The sequence below is a fragment of the Peromyscus californicus genome, unplaced genomic scaffold (genome assembly GCF_007827085.1).
Source record: "Peromyscus californicus insignis strain IS unplaced genomic scaffold, ASM782708v3 Scaffold_3__1_contigs__length_106647218, whole genome shotgun sequence".
Taxonomy (NCBI): domain Eukaryota; kingdom Metazoa; phylum Chordata; class Mammalia; order Rodentia; family Cricetidae; genus Peromyscus; species Peromyscus californicus.
The window spans coordinates 1,139,810-1,163,853 of record NW_026294551.1 but is presented as its reverse complement, the minus strand read 5'-3'; the positions used below and the strand labels follow the sequence as shown (position 1 = coordinate 1,163,853).

General features: G+C 45.8%; 1 protein-coding gene across 4 annotated transcripts in view; it reads right to left on the bottom strand.

The window, feature by feature from the left end:
- Nucleotides 1-20,387, bottom strand: part of Csnk1d (casein kinase 1 delta) — a 37,789-nt gene extending 17,402 nt beyond the window's left edge. For 2 of the 4 annotated variants that reach the window (XR_008222201.1, XM_052756165.1), the window contains exons 1-2: nucleotides 20,099-20,387; nucleotides 10,625-10,735 (exon numbers count right to left, since the gene is read on the bottom strand). Coding sequence is in view for 3 of the 4 variants with exons in the window: in XM_052756165.1 (XP_052612125.1) it covers nucleotides 10,625-10,735; nucleotides 20,099-20,174 (187 nt within the window). In the remaining variant the exon portion in view is untranslated. The remainder of the gene's footprint in view (nucleotides 1-10,624; nucleotides 10,736-20,098) is intronic. The other 2 variants (XM_052756166.1, XM_052756167.1) reach the window with 2 other exon arrangements.
- Between the last annotated feature and the right edge of the window lie 3,657 nt (nucleotides 20,388-24,044).

The window sequence follows — 24,044 nt, the reverse complement described above, 5'->3', positions numbered from 1 at the left end:
CTAAATATTAAAGTAATAGAGACTGGGGACCTAACAGGATACCTGGTATATTCCTAACAGTAGCTTCTATATCCCAGCCACCTTTTGTCACCTGTGCTCTCCATTCAGACCTCCCTCATGTGTGCTATGTAACATTTCTTTTTTTTAAATTTTATTTTATTCATATTTTATGTATATGAGTGTTCCGCATGTATACCTGCAATCTAGAAGAGAGCATCAGATCCTATTACAGATGGTTGTGAGCCACCATGTGGTTGCTGGGAATTGAACTCAGGACCTCTGGAAGAGCAGTCAATGCTCTTAATCTCTGAGCCATCTCTCCAGCCCTGTTACATTTCTTATAACCAGTATCCCACAATCTCTAATTACCTACCTGTCATTTGGATAGTGTGGTGGTTTGAATGAAAACGGCCTCCATAGGCCCATAGGGAATGGCACTGTTAGGAGGTATGGCCCTGTTGGAGGAAATCTGTCACTGGGGGCAAGTTTTGAGGTCTCAGATGATCCCAGGCCCAGTGTCTCACCCTCTTCCTGCTGTCTGCCAATCCCATAGAACTCTTGGCACTGGATGTAGTACTTCTCCAGAACCATGTCCGCCTGTATGCCGCCATGCTCCCCACCATGATGACAATGGACTAAACCTCTGAACTCTAAGCCAGCCCCAATGAAATGCTTTCCTTTATAAGAGTTGCCATGGCCATGGTGTCTCTTAACAGCAACATAAACCCTAACTAAGACAGATGGTTTAGGTTTGCTTTTCCTATTATAAACGGCACTGTGAAGTATGTTCTTATGTATGTCTGCTGTAACACATGGAATTCCTTTTTATCTCTGAACATACACTTATAAACACATTTGCTGTGGTGTTAAAGTATAAATCATCCAACTGTACAAGACATATGAGATGATAACAGCAATGAGCAAGGCCCTGTTGCTGGACATTCTGCTACTTGTCCATTCCCTACTTGTATCTAGGGTATAAAATGAATCTCTCTGACCACTGTGTCTTTTATGAACACAACCATCATGTCTGTTTCTCTTTTCTGAAATGCTCAAGCATATTTTGTGACAAAAAAATGGTTTAATGGTTTTATGTGAGGCAAGTTATCTTCTTGTGGTGAGTAATGCTTTCGGGTTTTTTTTTTTTTTGGATAGGGTCTCACTATGGACCCCAGTCTGGGCTTGAGTTCCAGACTTTCTGCTACCTCAAGTGCTAGGATTACAGGGACATGTCATTATGCCTGCCCAGCTTGCTCTCAGTATTTTTCTCTATGAAACTATTCCTGACCCTTGAGTCATAAAGAGATCCTATTATTACCTTGTAAAAGTGTCAAAGTGCAACGCTACATATTGAGACCTTGTTTTAATAATAAATGTTGAAGTGCAGAAATCATTTTTGCTTCTAGCAGTGATGAAGAGACCCAACTGACCCCTGTACTGAAATAACTCAGGAGAGGTAAGATAAAACATGAACCTCAGAAAGACGATGCTGATGTTTGAAAGAATAAAAGACAGAATCAAGCTGGGCAGCTTTTAATCTCAGCACTTGGGAGGCAGAGGCAGGTAGATCTCTGCCAGTTTGAGGCCAGTCTGGTCTACAGAGCAGAGTTCCAGGACAGCCAGGGCTACACAGAGAAGCCTTGTCCTGAAAACAAAACAAAACAGACCAATGCAACTTGACTTCAATCTAGAAACAACAGGAGGAAGAATGTGAAAGACAGAAACACTGAATACTAAGGAGATGAGATTCTCAATGTCTGGCATCCAAAGGTTATGAGACATAGTAAGGCATGTGAGCCCACAAATTAGAACTGGTAGAGATGAGCATTAAAAGTTAAAATATGCCAAGGGATTGAAATTCCAGCTATTTAGGAGACTTAGGCAAGAAGATCACAATAACAAGTTCAAGGCTTGTCAGGGCTACAGAGTGAGTTCTTGGCCAGCCTGAGTAACTTACTGAAACCCTGTGTCAAAATAAAAACAAACAAAAAAGTGATGGGGATGTAGCACAGTGGTGGAATGCCTGCTTGGCATGTGAGGGACTCTGAGATCAAAACCCAGTATTGCAGAAGGAAAAAAAAAAAGTTGTAATTAAATATAAATGAATTCCAAGTCAAGAAAGTTAAAGGAGGCTGGGCAGTGGTGGCACATGCCTTTAATCCCAGCACTTGGAAGGCAAAGGCAAGCGGATCTCTGTGGGAGCCCATTTTCGGTTTCCTTGTGGCTTTACCCAGCATGTCCGCATAGAGGATGATTAGGACCACGGGCCTGAGTGCAGGTGTCTGAAATGATCTGCACTTGGCTGTGCTGGGAAGGAGGTCTTTTGCTCCACCCCTTGGCGTCTCTATAAATACCCTGGGGCAGACAGTCGGGCCGTTGGAAAAGGTTCCAGGCCCTCTCGAGGCTATCCTTTACTTTCTATCTGTTTATCTCCGCAATAAATCCTTCTATCTAATATTTCCTGCTGCTCACACTCAAGAAAACTCTGGGGAGCTGTGAGGTTGGTAGGTAAATGCCCCACAGATCTCTGTAAGTTCGAGGCCAGCCTGGTCTACAGAGTGAGATCCAGGACAGGAACCCAAACTACACAGAGAAACCCTGTCTCGGGGAAAAAAAAAAAAAAAAAGACAAAGAAAGTTAAAGGAAAGAAATCTCTCTCATATCAAAGGTTGAAAACTGTAATGTCTAAGATTGAAAAAACACCAAGCAGATTAAACATTGCAAAGACCAATAAACTCAAGACAGCAATAGAAACTATAGAAACAGAGCAAAAGTAAACAGGAGCCTTAGTGTACTGTGCTGCAGGCTCAGCTCAAGCCATCAGTGGAAATGGGAAAATGAAGCAGGTAGATATCTGAAATCCAGATTCAGTTCAGGTGCAAGAATCATGAAGACAATTACATTAGTGCACAACAAACTGCCCACACAAATGGTGTCCTATCCCCAGTAGTCCTGCATAAAAGCTCTTTCCTGAAGAATGCAAGAGTACCAAGTGAGATCCATATCTACACAAAGCAACCACAATTACTTGGGAGTAAAGCCCTTCTTAGCTGTAATTTTTTTTGGAGAGAAACATGGCTATATTCATAGCAGTGGACTCAACTGTTGTGGAGTATTTCTTTACACAGTGTGAGGATGTTTCATTGTGATTGGTTTAATAAAAAGCTAAATGGCCAATAGCTAGGCAGGGGAGAATAATAGGTGGGACTTCTGGGCAGAGAGGGGAACTCAGGATGAATCTAGGGGTGATAAGAGAAGCCAGTGAGACACTGAAGAAGTTGGACATAAGGTACAGAGGAGAGGTAACCGAGCTAACATGGTAGAATGTAAATTAATAGAAACAGGTTAATTTAAGTTATAAGAACTAGTGAGGCAATCCTAAGCTAAGACAAAGCTTTCATAATTAGTAAGTCTCCATGTCATTATTTGGGGTTGGCAGCCGAAAAAAAGTCTGACTACATATGGCGTCCAACATCAGGCACCAGATGAAGCAATTACTTATATGTTGCCCCATTATTAAATAAAACTCGGGAGTCAGATACTGAGGTAAAAATCTGGTAGATCCAAAGAGCAATGGACGAATGAGCAGATGACCCTGCCTCTCCACACTTCCACATTGGAAAAAGCCCTCAAAACCCCTCCAATCTCCTCCTTCTCTCTTTCTTGTACCTCTCTATCTGACTACCTTGGTCCTCCAACATTATCTTGGCTAATTCCGGTCAGCCAATCATTGACCCCGCCCCCCTATGGTTCAAGGTTTAACTTTATTGGAAATCTTGGAATGTCAGTGCAAACAAATATCCCACAACACTCAATAGTTTTCATTCCCTCTCCAATTAACCCATTCCTGTCATCATTTGTTTTGAAGTCCTGTTTCAGAGTTGGCCAGGAGGCATGCCTTTTTGTGTCCTCCCACATCCTCCCAACGTGGTTCTGTCACTAAGGGAGGAAGGGTACTTTCTTTTGTTCCACATGTTCCAAGTTCTTGCCTTAGTCCTGGAACCAGCCACAGCAAGTAGTCTAGGCCCCCCTCAGTGGGAAGAACACTTGAGAAAGCTTGGGACCAGGCCCCGCCCGTGTCCAGAACAGCTTTAATCACCACAGCTCTAGGGCAAGTAGTGACATTTTCAGGCAACTGCTCCTCTTCTTCATGAATACTGTTGTTAATCTTGGCCCTTTCACTTTCCTCTCTGAATTCTAGTCATCCTGTTCTCTAAGAGCCTTTGGACTAGATCTAAACAGGTTCAAATGAGATGAAATCCCAGCACTGAGAAGGGGAAGTTGACACACATTCCCATCTATCCTTATCCAAGAAGTTATTCCCTGGGACACCTGCTGGGAAAGGCAAAACCAGTTTTCTCCAATGTAGTGTCACTACTGGGTGTATCAACCACACTCTCCAAGGGCAGCCATGTGCCCAGAATAACTGGCCAACACAAAACACACTCCACACTTTTTTTTCCCTGTGTGTTTCTGTTTTGTTAGCTAAGTTTTTGTTCTTTGAGAGACAGAAAAAGAATATGAAATTGGGTTGGTAGGGAGGTGAGAAGGATCTGGGAGGAGATGGGGAAAGGAAAACAATATGATCAACATATATTGTATGGAAAAAAATTGAAAAAAGCTGCTGATGGTATGGAGGAAGCTGGAGATATGGCTCAGCAGGTAAGAGCACTTGGTTGCTTCTGGAGAAGATCGAGGTTTGATTCCCAACACCCATAGAGTGGTTCACAACCATGCATAACTCCAGTTCTAGGGGATCCAACACCCTCTTCTGACTTCTGCAGGCACCACCAACACATGTGATGCACACACATACATACAGGCAAACACCCATACATACAGATTAAGGGGGGGGGGGGGGGGAGATGGGAATGGTGGTATACAGTTTTAATCCCAGTTGTCAGAAGACAGAGGCAGTGGGTCTCTCTGAGTTCAAGGACAGCCAGAGTTACATAGACAGACCCTGTCTTAAAAATGGAAAGAAAGAGAGAGAGAGAAAAGAAAAGGAGGGTTGTTATGTCCTGAGTGGAATTTCATTTAACATTAAAAACATTATGAGAGAACTAACATCAAGCCTTCCTTTATGTCCTCTAATAGTCTTTTAACTTTCCACAGAGCATCAGCCTATCTCAAAATTTATTCCTAAATACTCCATGTACTACTTCCTAGTTTGCTACTATAAATGGTATTTTTAAAAATTACATTGTGGGGGCTGGAGAGATGGCTCAGTGGTTAAGAGCATTGGCTGTTCTTCCAGAGTTTCTGAGTTCAATTCCCAGCACCCACATGGTAGCTCACAACCATCTATAGTGGGATCTGATACCCTCTTCTGGCATAATGTCATACATGTAGAGAGAGCACTTATATACATTAAATAAATAAATAAATCTTAAAAATAAAAGTTAAAAAATTACATTGTTGACAATATTTAAGGTGTACACTACCATAAATGGTATTTTAAAATTACATTTTAAAACCATTGTTGGTGAAGTAAACTGACCATATTTTAAACGTTTAATCTGTATGTGTACATATGTTTTTTACCACATTGTGTACATGAAGGTCAGAAGACATCTTTTTTGGGAATTTGTTTGAGGTACAGCCTCTCTGTCTCTGGTGTTGGTCTGTGCACTCTAGGGCATCTACCTGGCTTGTGAGCTTCTGGGTGACTCTCCTGTTTCCACTTTGCATACTATCCAGGAGTGCTAGGACTGCAGAGACACACCACCACACCCTGCTTGCACGTCAGCCTACTGAGCTATCTCCCTAGCCCAAACTGATGCTATTCTGATCTGAAGCTAACAAAACCCCTAATTTCTTCTATGTTTATTATAGGGAATTCTACCATATGCAAATGAGTTCTAGGAATATATTGTCAAAAGGCTACAAAAGATGCAGGTAGCATGACTGCATTCCATTAACAGCAAATTGCTATTTAGGAGGGATGCATGCCATGGTGTCTTGATATACTTAACAGCTGGGGGGGTGGATATGCGATAGGTAGCAGCACTTTCCTTTTCTTTTTCTTTCTTTTTTTTTTTAATTTATTATATATACAGTGTAATGTCTGCATGTATCCTTGCAGGACAGAAGAGGGCACCAGATCTCAGATCACCAGATCTGCCTTACAGATGGTTGTCAGGCACCATGTGGTTGCTGGGAATTGAACTCAGGACCTCTGGAAGAAGTCAGTGAGTGGTGCTCTTAATCGCTGAGCCATCTCTCCAGCCCAGCACTTTCCTTTTCAATGGGGAATAATAGTGTTATTTGTTAATCCATGGCATTTGGAGACTGGATAAAATACAGTCACTGCAAAGGATTCCTGAGCTCACAGATCCCTGGCTGGAAAAGATGGAGAATGTCTTTTGTGGTGCACTTTACCTTCAGCAAACTGCCACAAACTAACTAGTGGTGAAGCCTAGGAAGCAAGTAACTATAAAACCAATTAGGAGAAGGTTCCTGCTAAAGCATGATGAAGAACCTTCCAGCTACAGGCTCACTGCTACTCTGAAGCCAGTCATTCATGCTAGAAAAATCCAGAACCCAAAGTAGATCCATGCCTGGAAAGTGCTGCTACTACTGCTTTGCTTTTTGTTTTGTTTTGTTTTGTTTTGTTTTGTTTTTTTCCCCAGGAACAAATGAAGCTAGCCATTTAAAGAAAAACCCCAAGTGCTGTCTGTGCCATGACTTGGGGATGAGCTACCCCTACTCTGCTCACAGTTGTGAACATGGATGCTTTACCCTTACAGGGGTCTAAGATGCCAAAATAAGTAACTCGGGCCAGACACTAGAAAACATAGGCATTGGCAAGTGCTTTCCACTGTGATTTGACAAGTATTTCAATGTAAATGTGGGCATTTAGAATTAATCCATATAGGAAAATTCATTATATTTTTAGCAATTCAGTTTTAAAATTATTAAACCTGTCAAGTATTTCTAAGTAATGTTATTTAGATTTTGAAAACCAAATTTCTTGTGGGAGGACAAGAAAGAAAAACAGCAGGGCTGAGGCTGTAGTTCAGTTGTCCAGTGCTTAGCTAGCACAGGCACAGTCCTGGCTCCATCCTAGCACTCCAAAACAACCCCAACACACCCCAATCACGGCAAACAGAATGTATAAGCAAAGCCAGTGGAGATATGCTAGAGAGACTAGGCAGACACGTGGCTTCACAGGGGCACATTGGGGACTTTCTCAAGACAGTGAGGGATCACAGGCATCTTTTACTCCAACATCGAATTCATCTACATGCTGCATGGTCTCTAGTGATGTTCAATGGTTCAAGACTAATTATGTGCCAGGCATGGTGGTCCAGAACATTAACTCTAACACTCAAGGGGCAGAGCAGAAAGACTGTGAATTTCAGATCTTGACAAAAAGCCAAAGACAGAAGATAAACACTGCCAAGTTTATCTGAGCACTTGGAAGGCAGAGGAAGGAAGATCACCAGTCTGGTCTATGAAATAAGTTCCAGTCCAGCCAGGGCAACATTATAGTCTTAGTTTGTTTTTTTTTAATGCTGTGAAGAGACACCATGACCACGGCAACTCTTAGAAGGAAAACATTTAATTGGGGTGGCTACCTTACAGTTCAGAGGTTCAGTCCATTATCATCATGGTGGGGAGCACGGTGGCATGCAGGCAGATGTGGTGCTGGGGCTGAGAGTCCTACATCATGCAGGCAACAGGTACTTGACTGACTGTCACACTGAGGGAAGCTTGAGCAAAGAGACCTCAAAGTCCACCCCTACAGTAACATGCTTCATCTAATAAGGCCACACCTCCTAATAGTACCAATCCCTTTGGGGACCATTTTCTTAAAAAAAAAAAAAAAAAAAAAAAAGGCCAAGAGAAAAAAATTGCAGTATTTTCCTACCCAGATCCTATCACAAAGAGTCATTCTCCCATCCCACAAAGTGACCTGTTAATATTTACCAAAAGCATCTGTAAACTCTTAAAAGTTTTCTGCTGAGGAGCTACTGAAGGAGGGTGTGGTCTCAATGTACTTTGGGATATATCAGAAATGGAATAAACATAGTTAATAAAGCTACTAGGTCTTATCTGGCAGCACCAGGTGTTGACAAAAACTCACCAACTATTCAAGACTTTTACTGACACTGAATTCTAGTTTATTTCTAGTATTTCACCTTTAAACTATTGTGCTGACTAGATTTTGGACTGGTGGAAGTGCTTGGGGCACATCGTTTCAGAATATTTGTTTACACTGTGTGAAGATGTGTCATTGTGATTGGTTTCATAAAGAGCAGAATGGCCAATAGTTAAGCAGGAGAGAGAGGATTTCTGGGGAAAGACAGGAAGAGCAGGAGGAATCTAGGTGCCTACAGATTAGGCCAGAGACACACCAGGGAGACTCTGAAGAAGTCAGACATATGATACAGAACAGAGGTAACTGAGTCACGTGGTAGGGCATAGATGAATGGAAACAGGTTAATTTGAGTTATAAAAGCTAGTAGGAGCCGGGCGGTGGTGGCGCACGCCTTTAATCCCAGCACTCGGGAGGCAGAGCCAGGCAGACCTCTGTGAGTTCGAGGCCAGAGAAACCCTGTCTCGAAAAACCAAAAAAAAAAAAAAAAAAAAAAAAAAAAAGCTAGTAGGACCAGCATAAACTAATGGCCAAGCTTTTATAATTGATATGAAGTTTCTGTGTAGTTATTTGTGGGCTGGTAGTCCAAGAAAGCCAGATGAGAAAGCTTGCAAGAGCACGTCCTGAGGCTGAGTGCTCAGGTTCCAGTCTGTATCCTATGGAAAGTTGCTTCCCACTCAGCACAGACACTGTGACACTACTAGCACCTACAAGTCTTCCAGATAAACCTCATGTTGCAGTCAGTCACTTAATTCTATGCTTTCTTTTTGGCACAGCCAGAGCCAATGTAAACAAGATCAGGACAATGAAAGAGGTAGTTGTTCCTTTCAGAAGGTAGCACAGCAATCCGTATTTACCCACATACAGAGAACATGACATGACAAGATTTTGCTCTCTGGCAAAACCTTGTGGTTTCTGAGCAAAGTGTATCCCCCATCTTGCATCTGTCAACCTCCATTTAGTCTCAGATAACAAACACTGACAAAACATTCTTTCCCTGGGCATATTATGTTTCCTAAAACAAAGATCTGAAGGGCATCAAGTAAGTAGGCAACAAGAGTAAACCTGACCAAAGCCTGAGGAACAGCATTCAAACACCAAGAAAGGATAATACCCATTTCTGAATCTTGTCTGGGTTCTAATAGTCTGGAGAAGGGATGTGGGCAAATGACTGAGGACCCAACACAGGAAGTAATGCTATCTACCAGCAGGCACCTGGCACCATCCAGGACATCCAATCATCATAACCAGGGAGAGCAACTGACACCTAAGATGCTCCACAGCAAATGGCAGTGATGTTGGAGCTGGAGAACTGTTTGGAGTATACTATACTCCTTTCTGATCACTATCAGGCTGCCTCTCCCCGCCTTAGGCACTCTAGGTTAGCAGTCTCAGAACTACAATCCTTTAAGCTCCTAGAAAAGACCAAACCTATGTCACACTGTTCTACTCTACTTGTTACAAAAGCTATGCAGCCAGTCCCTAATGCCCCCAAGAAGGCTGTCGAACTGAGGATGCCGCCAAAGGGCAGATTGGGCCTCTGCTGACCTCCCTTTGAGACAATAAAATAAGATAAAAATAAAACCAGTAAAATTGAATAGGATGAAACAAACTAACAGAAGAAAAAGAGTCAAAGAAAGAGCACATGAAACATACAGATGCAGAGACACACATAGAAACCATTAACACATATGCAAAAGGTCTGAAAGGAAAAGCAAAAAAGAAAAATAATGCCCAAAGCATGAGACAGTTTCCCTTTTCCTGCTGACAGAGGGAGGCTGTCACAAGCGCTGGTAATGTGCGTGCGTGCATGCATGCGGCACACTCTCTCTCCTTCCTGTTCCAACTACCACGGCGCTATGGAGGCTTCTGCTAAAAAGGATCACGAAGTATGGCCACTTTTCAGGGATAAAGCCTGCCAAAAGCAGGCTCCTATCAGGACAAGGGACTATGCCTTCAGAAGAACCCTGATCCTAACCCTGCTGGTGAGTTCTTCTGAAGGTTCAGCCCCATCATCTAGGATAGGAGACTTCATGGTCTTAAAAGCCTCAAATAAGAACACCTGCTCTATTAGTCAAACTATGTATTTACAAGTTCCCAGAATTCTAGAAGTGAAACTGGCCCACCACTGGCTCCAGTACTCCAAGGTCTTGGGGTAATGTTTTACAGAACCGAGAACAGTGACTTAGCTGGGAGAGTCAGAGAAGTCATGTTCAAAGTTCCTATCCAAGAGGAAACGAGCTTCAGAGAGTTTGATGGGACTACCCTCTAGTTCTAAGGAAAGCATGTGGCCCAGAAAAGGCCAAGTAGCAGGAAGCACTGTGATGTGACAGGCAGCACCACTGGTTATGTTTATTTTGAACCTTTCACAAAACCCAGATTTCAGACATTATCATCTAATGGGAAGCTAAGAAAGAGAGTTCTTAAGCAAAATAAGCAAGACTATGCTTCTTTTCCTTGGGTAAAGTCTTCTGTACCTATAAGCCAGGCTATGAGCAGACATTTAACCCCAATGAACCTTACCTCCTCCCTGCATCATTTTGTAGATCTTGCTCTCAATGTGGAGCTGAGGATGTTTGGTTTTGACACATTCAAGCTTGATGGCAACTTCTTCTCCTGCAGCAATGTCCGTACCTTGGCAAAGAAAGAAAATTATACACATCATTTCATGTCTACCACATAACCCAAAGCTTGCTGCAGAAAGAACAAGTGCTGGGAATGGAATCCAGAAGCCTTGCACATGGCTAGGCCAAAACCCTGCCCATGAACCACACCCTGGATCTTACTGCACTGAGTTTCCCGAGACGGACCAAATGACAGATGCTCTTGACTTCCTATTAAGAGATTGTACTGCTGGCTGACCAACACAGAAAGTTAGCTGTACTCAAAAAAATATATAGGAAAATCTATTTGGTATCCCACCTTCCATTTCTACCCTATACCCACTGCACTTACAAGTCAGTCACCAGAGTTGCAGGCACCAATCTTTCGACTCACCCGGCACACCAAAGCAGAGTAATAGGATGCTTCTGTGCTGCTTTGAAAGGCCTTTTGGAATGTGCTTGAGTCTCCCAAGAAGAGCAGAGATGGGTTTTGCTCTATTCTCTGTCCTCCAAGCCTCAGGCCAGACAGGCTTGACATCTACCCACACATCTTAACAGTTTCTCCTCAGTTCTCAAGTAGGCTCAATCCCCTCATGACTGCAGGAGTCATCTCTAACCAAACTATCACAGGCTTGGCAAAGATCAACTAAACCAAGGGATATGCCTCCCTTCCCCCAGCTTTGTTTGTAGATCAGGCTGGCCTTGAACTCAAGAGATCTGCCTATCTCTGTCTCTCAAACAAATGCTGGGATTAAAGGCATGTGCCATTCTTAGGGCCAAGAGGGCACATAGTTTTTGTTATAGTTTGTGACAAACGCTATGGTGACTAGAGCCTAGGAGTTTGGAGGCAAGAAGATAGTTTTATTTATAAGTGTGTCCCTCTCATGTTTCCTTCAGGTTCCCACCTAAGTGTTCCTCAGTCTACCTGGCCCAAGCTGCTTGGGATTTTCCTCTGCCTCCACATGGTACATCCAGGAGCTCTGGATGAAAACAGCCTACTGTACCACATTGGCCTTTCTGCCGGACAGGTTGCTTCTAAGTAGAAAGCACTTCCAGGAAAAGGTAACATGGCCTTCCCAAGAGCCTGATACAACCACACATGACCAGGGTCTATGCTGGGTAGATAAGTTGTGGACTGAGCAGCCTGGCTACTTCTTGGTGACTCATTTTCTCTTGTCAACTGAGATGGGAGGGGTCAGCAAGAGTTTCACAGGGAGCTGAACAAACAAATAGTTAATGAGTCACTCAGATTGAAGGTGGAATAAGGCATAAGGATACCCTAATGTTAACAACTCTGTCTAGTGTCCACCCAAGAACCATAGAGACAAGTCATTTTGGTTTGTCAGATGGCTGTTCCCAGAACACGTGGTGTAGCTAGAGTTTTCCTGCCTGGCCCACAGTCAGGACAAATCTCTGACACCCGCCAGTCCCACAGCCATTCAGACCCAACCAAATAAACAGAGACTTATATTGGTTACAAACTGTATGGCCGTGGCAGGCTTCTTGCTAACTGTTCTTACAGCTTAAATTAATCCATTTCTATTAATCTATACCTTGCCACGTGGCTTGTGGCTTACCGGTACTTTACAGCTTCCTTGTCCTGATGGCGGCTGGCAGTGTCTCCCTCACCCAGCTTCCTGTTCTCCCAATTCTCCTCTCTGTTAGTCCCGCCTATACTTCCTGCCTGGCCACTGACCAATCAGTGATTTATTCATTGACCAATCAGCAACACATTTGACATACAGACCATCCCACAGCAACGTGGGCCTAAAGCTAATCTCCAATGCTGCAGATTTGTAAGAATAACTGGATCTGGCCGGGCGGTGGTGGCGCATGCCTTTAATCCCAGCACTCGGGAGGCAGAGCCAGGCGGATCTCTGTGAGTTCGAGGCCAGCTTGGGCTACCAAGTGAGTTCTAGGAAAGGCGCAAAGCTACACAGAGAAACCCTGTCTCGAAAAACCAAAAAAAAAAAAAAAAAAAAAAAGAATAACTGGATCCAATAGTTGCCAGTAACCATTCTAGGTCTAAGAACTCCACTTACTAGTCCACAAAAACTCTTTGGAACACTAGTAATAAGCAATAGATCTTATTCTTCTTGCCTACAGGCAGGGCAGCCTATTCATTTACCCAAAAAGTGACTTCATCTAGAATGTACTTGTAGATGAAAAATGACCTCTGAGTTCTTTTAAGGACCTGGACGCTGAGCTGAACTGGCCAGCCAAGAGGAATGGTGACTCACTTCACCAGTTACGTCAGTGACTCGTTGCACCCCAAAGCAGTAGTCTCTGGGGACAGCATACCACCCTTGCCAGCTGGCAGGTCCACAGGGACAGGACAGCCTGAGGCCAAGAGCCTACTGGATCAGGACCTTCAAGAAAGGTGGAAAATACCGCTAGCTTTACTATTCTGTGGCTACTATAGTTCATGCCTTGACAATCACCCCTGGAATACTCTCAGCTTTGGGAACAAATGACCACTGACAACTGTGAATTACACTTTTTCATGGAGCCAATGCCATGTACTGTGTCAAGAGCCTGTAGAACCTATGAAGAGGGGTGCACTAAGTCTGATAATTAGCAGGAGAGGAGCAGCTGGACACAGGACATGCATACATATGAGGACAGCACAAGGCCTCCTCCACGGACTTCTGGGTAGAAGGACTAAGCAGCTCCAACTTGTGTCTATGTTATGGGTGGGTGGCAATGTAGACTCACTAGTTTGCAGTCTTGTAGTTCTGTCCCACCATCCCAGCAGGCTGCACCTCTTGAGCCCCATTAGCATGCTTGTTTGGTACAGACCTTACATTGCTACTGGGCCAACACAGGAGAAAGGAGGACCGAGGAATTCTGGCAGCAATTTAGCACTATTACAAAGACTGAGATTTACACTACCTGGTTCTCTACCATACGTAAGTCTGATAAATGCTACCAGAAAGGACACTAGTACCTAAAAGATGCCACTGGAATCAGGGGTTCAGAAACAGAACAGGCAAAACATTTATTTAGGGGCCAGCAACTAGACAGTTCATTAGTTTCAAGGGTGCTTGCGCCAAGCTTCACAAAGTGATTTCAACTCCTAGAATCCACACAGTGAAGGGGACAGGACCTCCACAAATTGTCCTCTTGACTTCTACATGTACACTCACATTCCATACTCACATACAAATCAAATAAAAAATTTTAAAAAAACCAAAACCACCCCCCAAAAACATTTATTGTTTGTGTTATCTGAACAGCAGCAATATCTACATGCAGTTAAACAATCCTTGCTAAGGCAGAGGCTGGACTGTGTTTAGATATACAATGTTAGTTGATGGCTCACAGCTACCTGTAACTCCACTTACAGGGGACATGACACAAAAATAATTAAAAGAGAGAAAGAAAGAAAAAACAAAGTTATGTCCCTCAAGTTGAACAGTCCATAAAGGTTGATGGATCACATGAACCTAACCCAGAACATCACTCTGTCTAGGGACAGGAAAGGAACACTGAATGACAAGCCCAGATGCTGGTCACTCCAGCAGTTAAAAGAGCACTGGCTGTTCTTCCAGAGAACCTTGGTTTATTTCCCAGTATCCATATGGCAGCTAACAACTGTACTGTAACCCTAGTTGCAGGGGATTCAATATCTTCTTCAGGCCTCCTCAGGAACTGTATGCATGTGGTGCAGACATGTAAGCAGGCAAAACACGTAGCATAAAAATACATCTTGCCGGGCAGGCGGTAGTTAGTGGTGCACACCTTTAATCCCAGCACTTGGGAGGCAGAGCCAGGTGGATCTCTGTGAATTCGAGGCCGGCCTGATCTACAGAGTGAGTTCCAGGACAGGCTCCAAAGCTACACAGAGAAACAGAGAAACACTGTCTCGAAAAACCAAAAAACAACAACAAAAAAAACCCAACAACAACAACAACAAAACCCAGCTGGGTGATAGTGGTGATGCACACCTTTAATCCTAGCACTTGGGAGGCAGAGGCAGGCATCTATGTGAGTTTAAGGCCAGCCTAGTCTACAGTTTGAGTTCCAGGACAGCCAGCGAAACCTTGTGAAACCCCGTCTCAAGAGAAAGAGAAAAACAAAACAACCCAAAACCAAAAATCTAAAAATAAAAACCAAAAAATAATCATGTTAACAAGGAAGTGGGGAGCCATCTAACAGCAAGGCAAAGGTCATCTCACAGGGCAATGACGGCAGAGTGGCACAGGGTATCATTGCTACTTATCAGAATAACATCATTCCAAGGCAGAAGCAAGCCATGACCCAAAGGCACTGTAAGATGGGGGCTCTGAAAGCTACAATGATGCTACCACAATTTTTAGGGACTAAGCCTAGGTAATAGTATCCCCAAATATCTAGGTTCAGCCACCCATCTCCAACAGACCAGTTAAAAAGACAAATAATAAAACATAGAAAAGGGGGTTTATTCAATGTAATCACAATGAGAAGAACAACAAAAAGGGATCCAGTGATCACCCTGCCAGGCTATCACTAGAGTAGTGACTTGAGGTCCAAAGGTGTACTAGTTTTTGATTACATGACATCAAAGAACATGTTGGGCTGCTACACCAGTATGCATGCTAAGCCCAGGTTGGACCCTCCTAGAACTTCAAATATAGGGCAAAAGTAGGTATAATTAAGCAGACCTGGTCAAAGTATGGTCCCACCATTACTGTCTCAGTCCAGATCTGCCCTGCAGGGTTGTTTGTGTGTGTGTGTGTGTGTGTGTGTGTGTGTGTGTGTGTGTGTGTGTGTGTGTGTGTGTGTGTGTGTGTGTGTGTATGCTGTCAGAACTATGTGAAATCTTTCTGAATATCAAGTTCTTTTTTGGGTGGCACAAGGACTTCAGCCTTGACTTTCCTCCAACATGGGTAAATTTAATTCTTTGATGTCTGGCTCAGTAGATAACATACTGACTACCCAAGCACGAGGACCAGAGTTGGATCCTCAGCACCTATGTAAATGCAAGGTAGGTGTGGCATCCCATTTGTTATCCCCATTCAGGAAGCATAGACTGGATTTCTGGAGCAAGCTGGTTAACTCAGTGAGCCAAACTGTAGAGTTCTGGTTTCAAGTAAGAGAGCTTGCCTCAATATATAAAGTGGAAAGGGACTGAAGAAGACACACATAAGCACACACGCATGCAAGCACACCACATACATGTCATCTTCTGGCATTCACATGTATATGTATCCCTACGTACACACACCACGCACACGTAAGCACACATGCATACAAGCACCCCCCTCCCACACACACACACACACAATTTCTTTTAAAGGCATCTTTCCTGTTGAAGGTCATAGTGAGATTGGACCATTCTCATGGCTCACCACTGTTCAGAAGCCCTTCAATGTTGTAAGGTAAAAAGATGAAAATGTTACCAAGTTTTAGCTCCCAAAGGATGTTTAAGCCCATCATAAAATCTGACCAACATCAAAAGGTGGGCAGCTGAGGCACAAAGAAACTGGAATGAAGGGTGAGAAACCAATTTATATAGTGGGTAAGAATCCTCCATTCTACAAATCACATCCTCAGACTTTACTCCTCGCTTCCAGAGATGAAATAAGGATGAAAAGCACGGGCCAAACCAGTAGCTTATGCTTGCCCTGCCTCTCCCGCACCTGGCACTTTGTAGGCTGGGCCTATACTGTCCAACTGAACAGACCTTGGCTTACTACACACCACTGGACAACCTGGACCCCAGCCTAGCCCACTCTACAAGCTCTTCTTTAAGATACTCTGGCTTCTTTGGGGGCGGAGAACAAAGTCAACATCAGAGTATGGGCTCTGTTTAAAAATGTTATCAAGTAGGGGCTAGAGAGATGGCTCAGCAGTTAAGAGCACTGGCTGCACAGACCAGTCTGTTTAACTCTAGTCTTAGGGGATCCAACGCCCTCTTCTGGCCTCCACAGGCACTGCATTCACAAACAATTAAAAAAGAAATTAAAGTTATCAAGAGGCACAGTCCCAGCAAAAGCCAAAGGGCTTTCTACTGTTTTCCAACGCCTCAAAAACATCAGCTCCAGGGCTGGAGAGACAGCTCAGTGGTTAAGAGCACTGGCTGTTCTTACAGAGGTCCTGAGTTCAATTCCCAGCAACCATATGGTGACTCCCAACTATCTGTAATGAGAACTGGCGCCCTCTTCTGGCCTGCAGGCAGAACACTGTATACAAAATAAAAAAATCAGCTCCAGAGCAACATATGCCAGGAGAAGACAGGGCAGAGAGGCTGCTTAAACCAGCAAATACATCCTGCCCGGGGTCATCTACAGGTATGTGGGCAGTGGCATACTCCATATCTGGCTGGCTTAGACAGTGGAAGACTGAGATTGGACTTTCTAAAACTTGGACAATCAAACAGACTCATGATGCTGCTTCCCTGTGAAGAGGTGGTGTTACAGAAGGCGTGAATAATAACCTGGCAGGGCACTACTGCCACTACAGACTTTCCTGTGGCCTCTTGGCACAGGTCACCAGGGAAAGGCATGAGAACAGGTCTAATGACCACAGTCTTACACAAAGTCTCAGGAAGAAATCCAAAGCCCCAAGTGCCAGGCTTAAAACAGGGAAAACCCCACTGGAGGAATAAAGTGCTTTATGAGGAATGGCAATGTGGGACAGTTAGGAATGTTTTCAATTACACTTGCACTAGAATGCAGGTCACCCAGACTTCAAGATGATGATCCAACTCCACTCATGCTCAACTGGCTCCTCAAACTAATGGTAGAAAACTATAGTATCAATCCATCCCATGGTCTTCAGGTTATCTTTCTTGAAACTTTCCTTTAGACCTGCCTTTCTAGCCCATTTTATTCCAAATCACCCATTTCATGTTCCCCAAGGGTGTTGCTTGAAAGGACAGTAATGAGGGCTGAGAGCCAAGGGTGACAGAAAAAGCCTGGCAGTATTTAATCCCACGCAAGAGGCACACTCTGGGCCCAATATGGCAGCACACAGCACTTGGAAGGCAGAGACAGGCAGATCTCTGAGTTTAAGGCCAGCAAGGGCTACATGGTGAGATCCTCCTGTCTTAAAACAAAAGCAGTAACAAAAAACCCCACACACCATAACAGACAGGTAAGCCAGGGACTCTAACCCTAGGATCCCAGTGATCCACCTTAGCACACATCAGAGGAGTCATCAAAATAGAACTCCCTGGAAAAGGTTAGCTCACATGATCAAATGCTGTGTGCCCGGTTCTGTCTAAGCTAGTAGATGTCAAAGTGCCACCACTCATATGCCTGTAGAAGACCCTGGGCAGGATGTGTACATGGTGGTTCAAAACAGTCTCTCAACCCTCTTTCCTTCCCCTGATGTCCCACTGCTCTGCATGGAGGTCAATTTTTTTTTTTTTTTTTTTTTTTTTGAGGCTGCAGGAACCAGGTGAGGGCTGAAGGGACATGACTGACTAACTAAGCTGCATTCCCAGACAGAGCCTGCCCTCTCTAAGAGTTCACATCTCTGAATGGCATGTGACACTACACCACAGTTTGGTTGTTAGAATCAATCTTCAGAAAGTACAAAACTGCTTGGCAAAAATCTCAGGGAACAAAAAGTTTCAAAATACTTATTTTCTGATGCCCATGAAAGGGTGGCTAATGGATTGGCTTTCAGTAAAGCTCCTTTATCCTGAGGTTAAACTTCTGCCAAAATCTATTGTTCTATAAATAAGTCAAACCTCTCCCATTTACCCAGCACTGACTCTCAAACACTGCCGAGAAGGCATCTGGCTGACTACTCGGTTATAAATATTTAAGTAAGCAAACCCCAAGTACCTCTAAAGTATATTTTACTAATCAGGACACTATGGCAAGAAGTACTGGTTCAAAGCACTGATGTGGCACATAGCAGGGTTATCTTGTATGCTAACCAGGCACCATAAACACCTATGAAATACCCACATAGGCCAGTTGTTCACCCTACACTGACAGCAGTCAAGGTCCTAGGAGTCAGGAGTAGGAAGTTCTTGAACTTGGGCAGCCTGAAAGGCAAGGCCCAAAGCACTGCTTCTTCCTGACTTTCATTACAGGTACAACAGCCAAACAACTGCAGAAGATGGGCTCCTCAACAGAGCATGTTTGCATCTAACAGGCAAACATCTTCAGGATGCTCATCGCCAGAAGGCTGGGAGGTCTCAAGTTCAAGGGTTTTGGAATGGTTTACAATTCCACTAAGAAATGCAGGGGGATCTTCATTTTAAAATTCCCAACCAGTGGGTTTAAGGAAAACCTGTAATTACATGTATATATGTGCATATTCTTTAACTGTTAAGTCTGACATAACCCAGGGCAGTCTAATCCTAAGTCTAGGATTCTCAAGTCTACCTTGAGAATTCTGAGAGTCAAGTCCTGAGAACTTTCACACCGCTTCTCTCCCCTCTAGTCTGCCAACCTTTGCACACCGACTGTGCCTGCATTAATCAAAATTTTATTCCTGTTGATTTTCCAGGTGTCCAGTAGTCAACTTAAGATGTTCAACATATAGTTAAGACCCCAACCAACCCAAGGCCAAAGGGCCAGGAAGTGATCTAGCTCAAAAGGGACATTTTCTGTCCTGTTTTGGAGTAAGGTGACAGCCACGAGAGTGTGGATGATGCCTTCAGCAGGTCAGCTAACTGGAGACATCACTGTGGAAAAGGGCAGGCCCAGACAGCCACAAGAACCCTTAGAAATCAGCCGTCCTTTCCCCATTTCTGACTGGGACACTCCCCACCTCCACACTACATTCAGACTGTTTTGACATTTCTCCCCACACATCAAAACATCCAGGATTACCCTAAAGGGGTGCGGGGCAGAACCAGACCCTCAAGAGTAGAGCATGGCCTTTGTTTACCACGGTGACCTTAGGTGGGGGAGGATGCCGACGCCGGCCCTGCAGCCCAGGCCCTGCCCCCTTAGGGCCCCACCCCCCGCCCTCCCCTGCCCCGCTTTCCCCGCCCCCGCCCGCTGCCCCCTGGCTGAGCGCCAACACAGCCCCCCGCCCAGGCCCGCCGTCCTTTTCCCACGCCCTCCGACACCCCACAACCTCTCTCCGAGGCCCGCTGCCCCCGTCTCCAAACCCTGCCCTTCCTCTCTCGGGCCCCCGACCACCCCAGACTCTCTCCGAGCTCTACGCCCACAGTCCCGCAGTCCAAGCCCAGCTGTCCCCTTCCCTCGGCCCCCCAACCCCTCCCCGCCCCCCCCAGCCACCGCGCCCAGCCCCCCGGCCGCGCTCGCACAGCGGCCGCGCTCGCACAGCGGCCGTTGGTGTTGGCCGCGGCCGGTGGCCCGGGTCCTCGGACTGCGGGGATGCCGAGCGGCCGAGTGTCCACCACGGCCTGGCGCAGGCCTCGGCCTGCCGGGAACCCCGCCCGCCGGCCGCACGGCTCCTGGTGCTCGATGGCGCCGGGCCTCACCGAGATAGATGTCTCCGAAGGAGCCGCTGCCGATCTTGCGGCCCAGCCGGTACCTGTTCCCGACCCTCAGCTCCATGGCGGCGGTGCGGCTCGCTACTGCCCGCCCGGCCGCTTCCTGGGTCTGCGCTCCGGGAGGCGGCGCCGCTGCTGCCGCTACTGCGGGTCCGGTCCGGCTCCGCCCCCCTCACGGCCCCGCTTTCACCATCGCTTTCTGGTTGCCCCGTCGCTCTCAGCGCCTCAATACGGGGCGGATGGGACAGTCCGAGCGCCGCCGCCGCTGCTCCGGCCCCTGCCGGCCCCGCTCACCCTCTCCCCGCCGCGGATGGACTCGGATCTTCCGGGCCTAAATCCCCCTTCAGCTGCCTAAAGGAGCCGCCGCCATCGCGCTGTGACGTCACTTCCCCTAGCAACTCAGAGGGGCGGGGCCACGGTGCTCGGGGGCGGGGTTTGGCTACTTGATGGATTGCGCAGTCGCTACCGGACCTGTTTCTCCGTCCCACTATCCACCGCTCCCGCAGGACGATAACTGGTCACTTTGGGCTTTCCACTTGTCTCCAGCAGAAATCTGAGGAAACTAAGACGTGAGTGGTAGTCCCAGCCCTTAGGAGCATCATGAGTTCGAGACCAGCCTGGACTACAGAGACCCTGCCTCTAAACACACCTCATATACCAAAATAACATGTTGGAGAAGCCAAAGAGCAGTTCGTTTTGCAAAGCCTGGGAAAGGCCCTAAAGTTCTGCCCTTTGCAGATGGGGGAACGGGGCAGAGAGGAGGCTCCAGTCCCGGCTCTGGGGTCACAGGTAGACAGTTTGTTTTGTAGGAATCACCAGTCCTGGGCTTTGAATGCTGCAAAACGTGTAGTTGTGGCCTGCTGCTGTTTGCCACCTTCTTGCACATAAAGGATGGAAGAAGAGTGGTCTTCCTGGGACCCACAGTGGGCAGGAATGGTGTAGAGGGTATATTCCAGACCCGGATCTCTCTCCAGCGCCATCTGCCTGGAAACCAAGTCAATGTTTTGTTTTGTTTTGTTTTCTGGTCTGTATTGGATCTGAATGTTCTTCCTGGAAAATATAAACATGAATTCCAAAGTCCAGCTGACGGTCAGCTTCCAAGACTTGGCTGTCCATTTAACCACTAGGGAGGGCCTTCGGAGGAGCCACCACACAGGAGGTGCATCCTAACTAGGATACAGCCTTTCAAGTAGATGCTTCTCTACGCCCACCCCACCCAGCTAGAAACATAGAGCCAGAGATCAATCTGATGCTTTTATCTGGATAGCTAGCACCCATACCACTCTGCGCACAGGGTATAGAGCTGCATGACACCTCAGAGCAACTCCTGGCTCGTGGGCAAGAAAAGCAGTCCAGCAATTGCCCTGCAGGAGCACGTGGAGCTCATATCTCTTCTAGTCTCCTGGCTCCACCACCTTCCTTTCGGCGGTGCGGCCACGCCTGCCTGCGCATAGCTGGCAGTCAGGTTGGGGAGTATTGTACAGCATGGCTGGAGACCGAAGACACCAGAAGACAAACAAATCAGTAGCTACTGAGTGGTAGGTAGTTGGGAACTGCCCAGCTTCTCAGTCCAGGAGTCAGAGCCATACTTGCCCAAACTAGTAAAAATAATCTCACTGACAGAATTCACTTAGGATTTTTCTAATGAAAAATTAGAAACGTATGAACAACACCTAGCTTCCCCATCAGAGAAACCCATATGTTGAACTGGAAACAGAACAGACCTGGTAGCTGGACCAACAGCCTTGATCTGATCCTGGCCTGATCTTAGGCTAGTAACCCTCCATCTTGAGGCACCTGTTCTGTCTAGTAGGAAACTGAGGGTGTAAACTGCTGTATGCCTAGGGTTCTGCCTGACTCTCCTGTCTTAAGTCAGGACAGTCAGTGGTAAAGTGATCAAAGTTCTTGCTATATTTTACTTGATCAAAAAGAGGCAAAGCATGGAAAGGGCCTCAGGCGGGATCAAGGCTCTTGTTTCTGAAGGTCATTTACAAGTGGCCTGTGCTGGGATTCTTGGTTTCCCATCACATTACCATGCTGCCAAATCCTGGGCCTTCCCGGGATTGCAAAGGCTGAGCTCATGACAAGTGTCCACCACCTCCTCCTCTGAAGCTCAAGTCCTTTCTGTACCCACACATCACCCTCCCCTACTCTGCTATTCATTTGTATACTCTGAGAAGGGTGCCAAGTATCAGACCTACAGACCCCTATCATACAAGACGGTGCCTACACAAAGGCCCACGTAGGTCCTTAGCAAACATGCTGTGTTTGTTTGGAAATGGCTTTGTTAGCTTCTTGGCTCACAGTGACCCTAAGTGATACACCACACTAAGCATTCACTAAACTTCAGCTTCATGAATGACCCCTGAATAGATGCCCAGCGCAGTGTGGGGTGTAAGGTCAGGTCAGCTCAAAGCAAGACAGCAAGGTACAGAAACTACCTTGAGGACCTGGGGTAGCCTCTGTGGGGTACTGGCTACCCCCCTCTTAGCCTCACTTACCAACAAGGGTGCTGATCTGGGCTCTCGCCTCCTTCAAAACTCATACCTGGATTCCCTAGGAATGTTCTAGACTGGGCACCCCTGCCCAAACAAAATCTATTTTAACCCCAAACCTCAACAGAAGCTTAATTTCCTCAGGAAGGTTTGTGTGCCCCTGTTGGAGTTGGGGAGCTAGAGAACTTCCTGGCTGCCCCACAGAACTTGGAGCATAGCTTCCATCATGGCCTTGCTGAGCACAGCCTTACCTCCATCCAACGGGCTTCACTGTGAAGGTCGTATGTGTCTGCAGATCCCCCCAACTCCCAGCTGTGAGCTTCCAGATACACACAAGATCACTTGTCTTCAGTCCAAATTTCTCCAGCCTCCCAGGCACAGGGTGAGGTTCCCTTTTCCAATCCCAAGTTGGGAAACCATGTGAGGTAAGTATAAGTCCAGCTTGACCTTCATCCTGTGCCATCAGAAAAGAAAATGAGAGAACAGAATGACCATGTTCTTCTTCCTGGTAGTATGGAGGATGTCTCCTGTTGAGCAGCCTGTATGAGTGTATATAACCTTATTTAAATAGAGTTCACCTTCCATGCAGCTCACTCATTTAAATTATGCAAGTCCTCAACAGAAGACTTCTCATCCATATCCTCAGAGGTACACCACCAAGCCTTCACAGGTTTTGCCACTTTTTATTCAAATTTTTTTTTGGATTTATTTTATGTGTGAGTGTTTTGACTGCATGTATGTCTGTGTACCATGTCAATGTTTAGTGCCCTTGGAGGTCAGAAGAAGGCATCAACTCCCCTAGAACTGTAGTTACAGATGGTTGTGGACCACCATGTGGGTGATGGGAATCATATCTGCTCCTCTGCAATAGAACCACTGAGCTATCATATCTCCAGTCCCCAGATTTCACCTCTTTATACTCCCCACAAAGAAGCCAAAAGTCACAGTATCACCCACACCTCAGGAGTGAACAGAGAGACAGGGCTTGGGCTCTGGGGGTTCAGAGTTTATATTTCCTATGTAGCCATCAGAACTCAAAATGATGACCCAAAGAGCACATACTTCCATTCTCCACCCAATCTCATGGTGCCAGTGTCAGGCAAGTGGTAGACACATACCCCATTTCCAGAATCAAGGAGGGTGCTGTATGTGCTGTGTGCACGTGTCCTAGGAAAGACAGTGAAGACCTGACCTGACCTGGGCCAGAATGAGAGCTGCTCTGGGGGTTCCCCTACAGGTAGCTCTCACAGTGGCCCCACTCTTCCTTGTAGTTGGGTTTTTTTACTCATTGCTCTTTGAGGGGCCTGCCACCCAGCTCCCCAATACATACAGAGAGACTTATTATTACTTATGAATGCCAGGATTTAGCTTGGCCTGTTTCTAGCCAGCTTTTCTTAAATTATTCCATTTACCTTTTGCCTCTGGGCTTTTACCTTTCT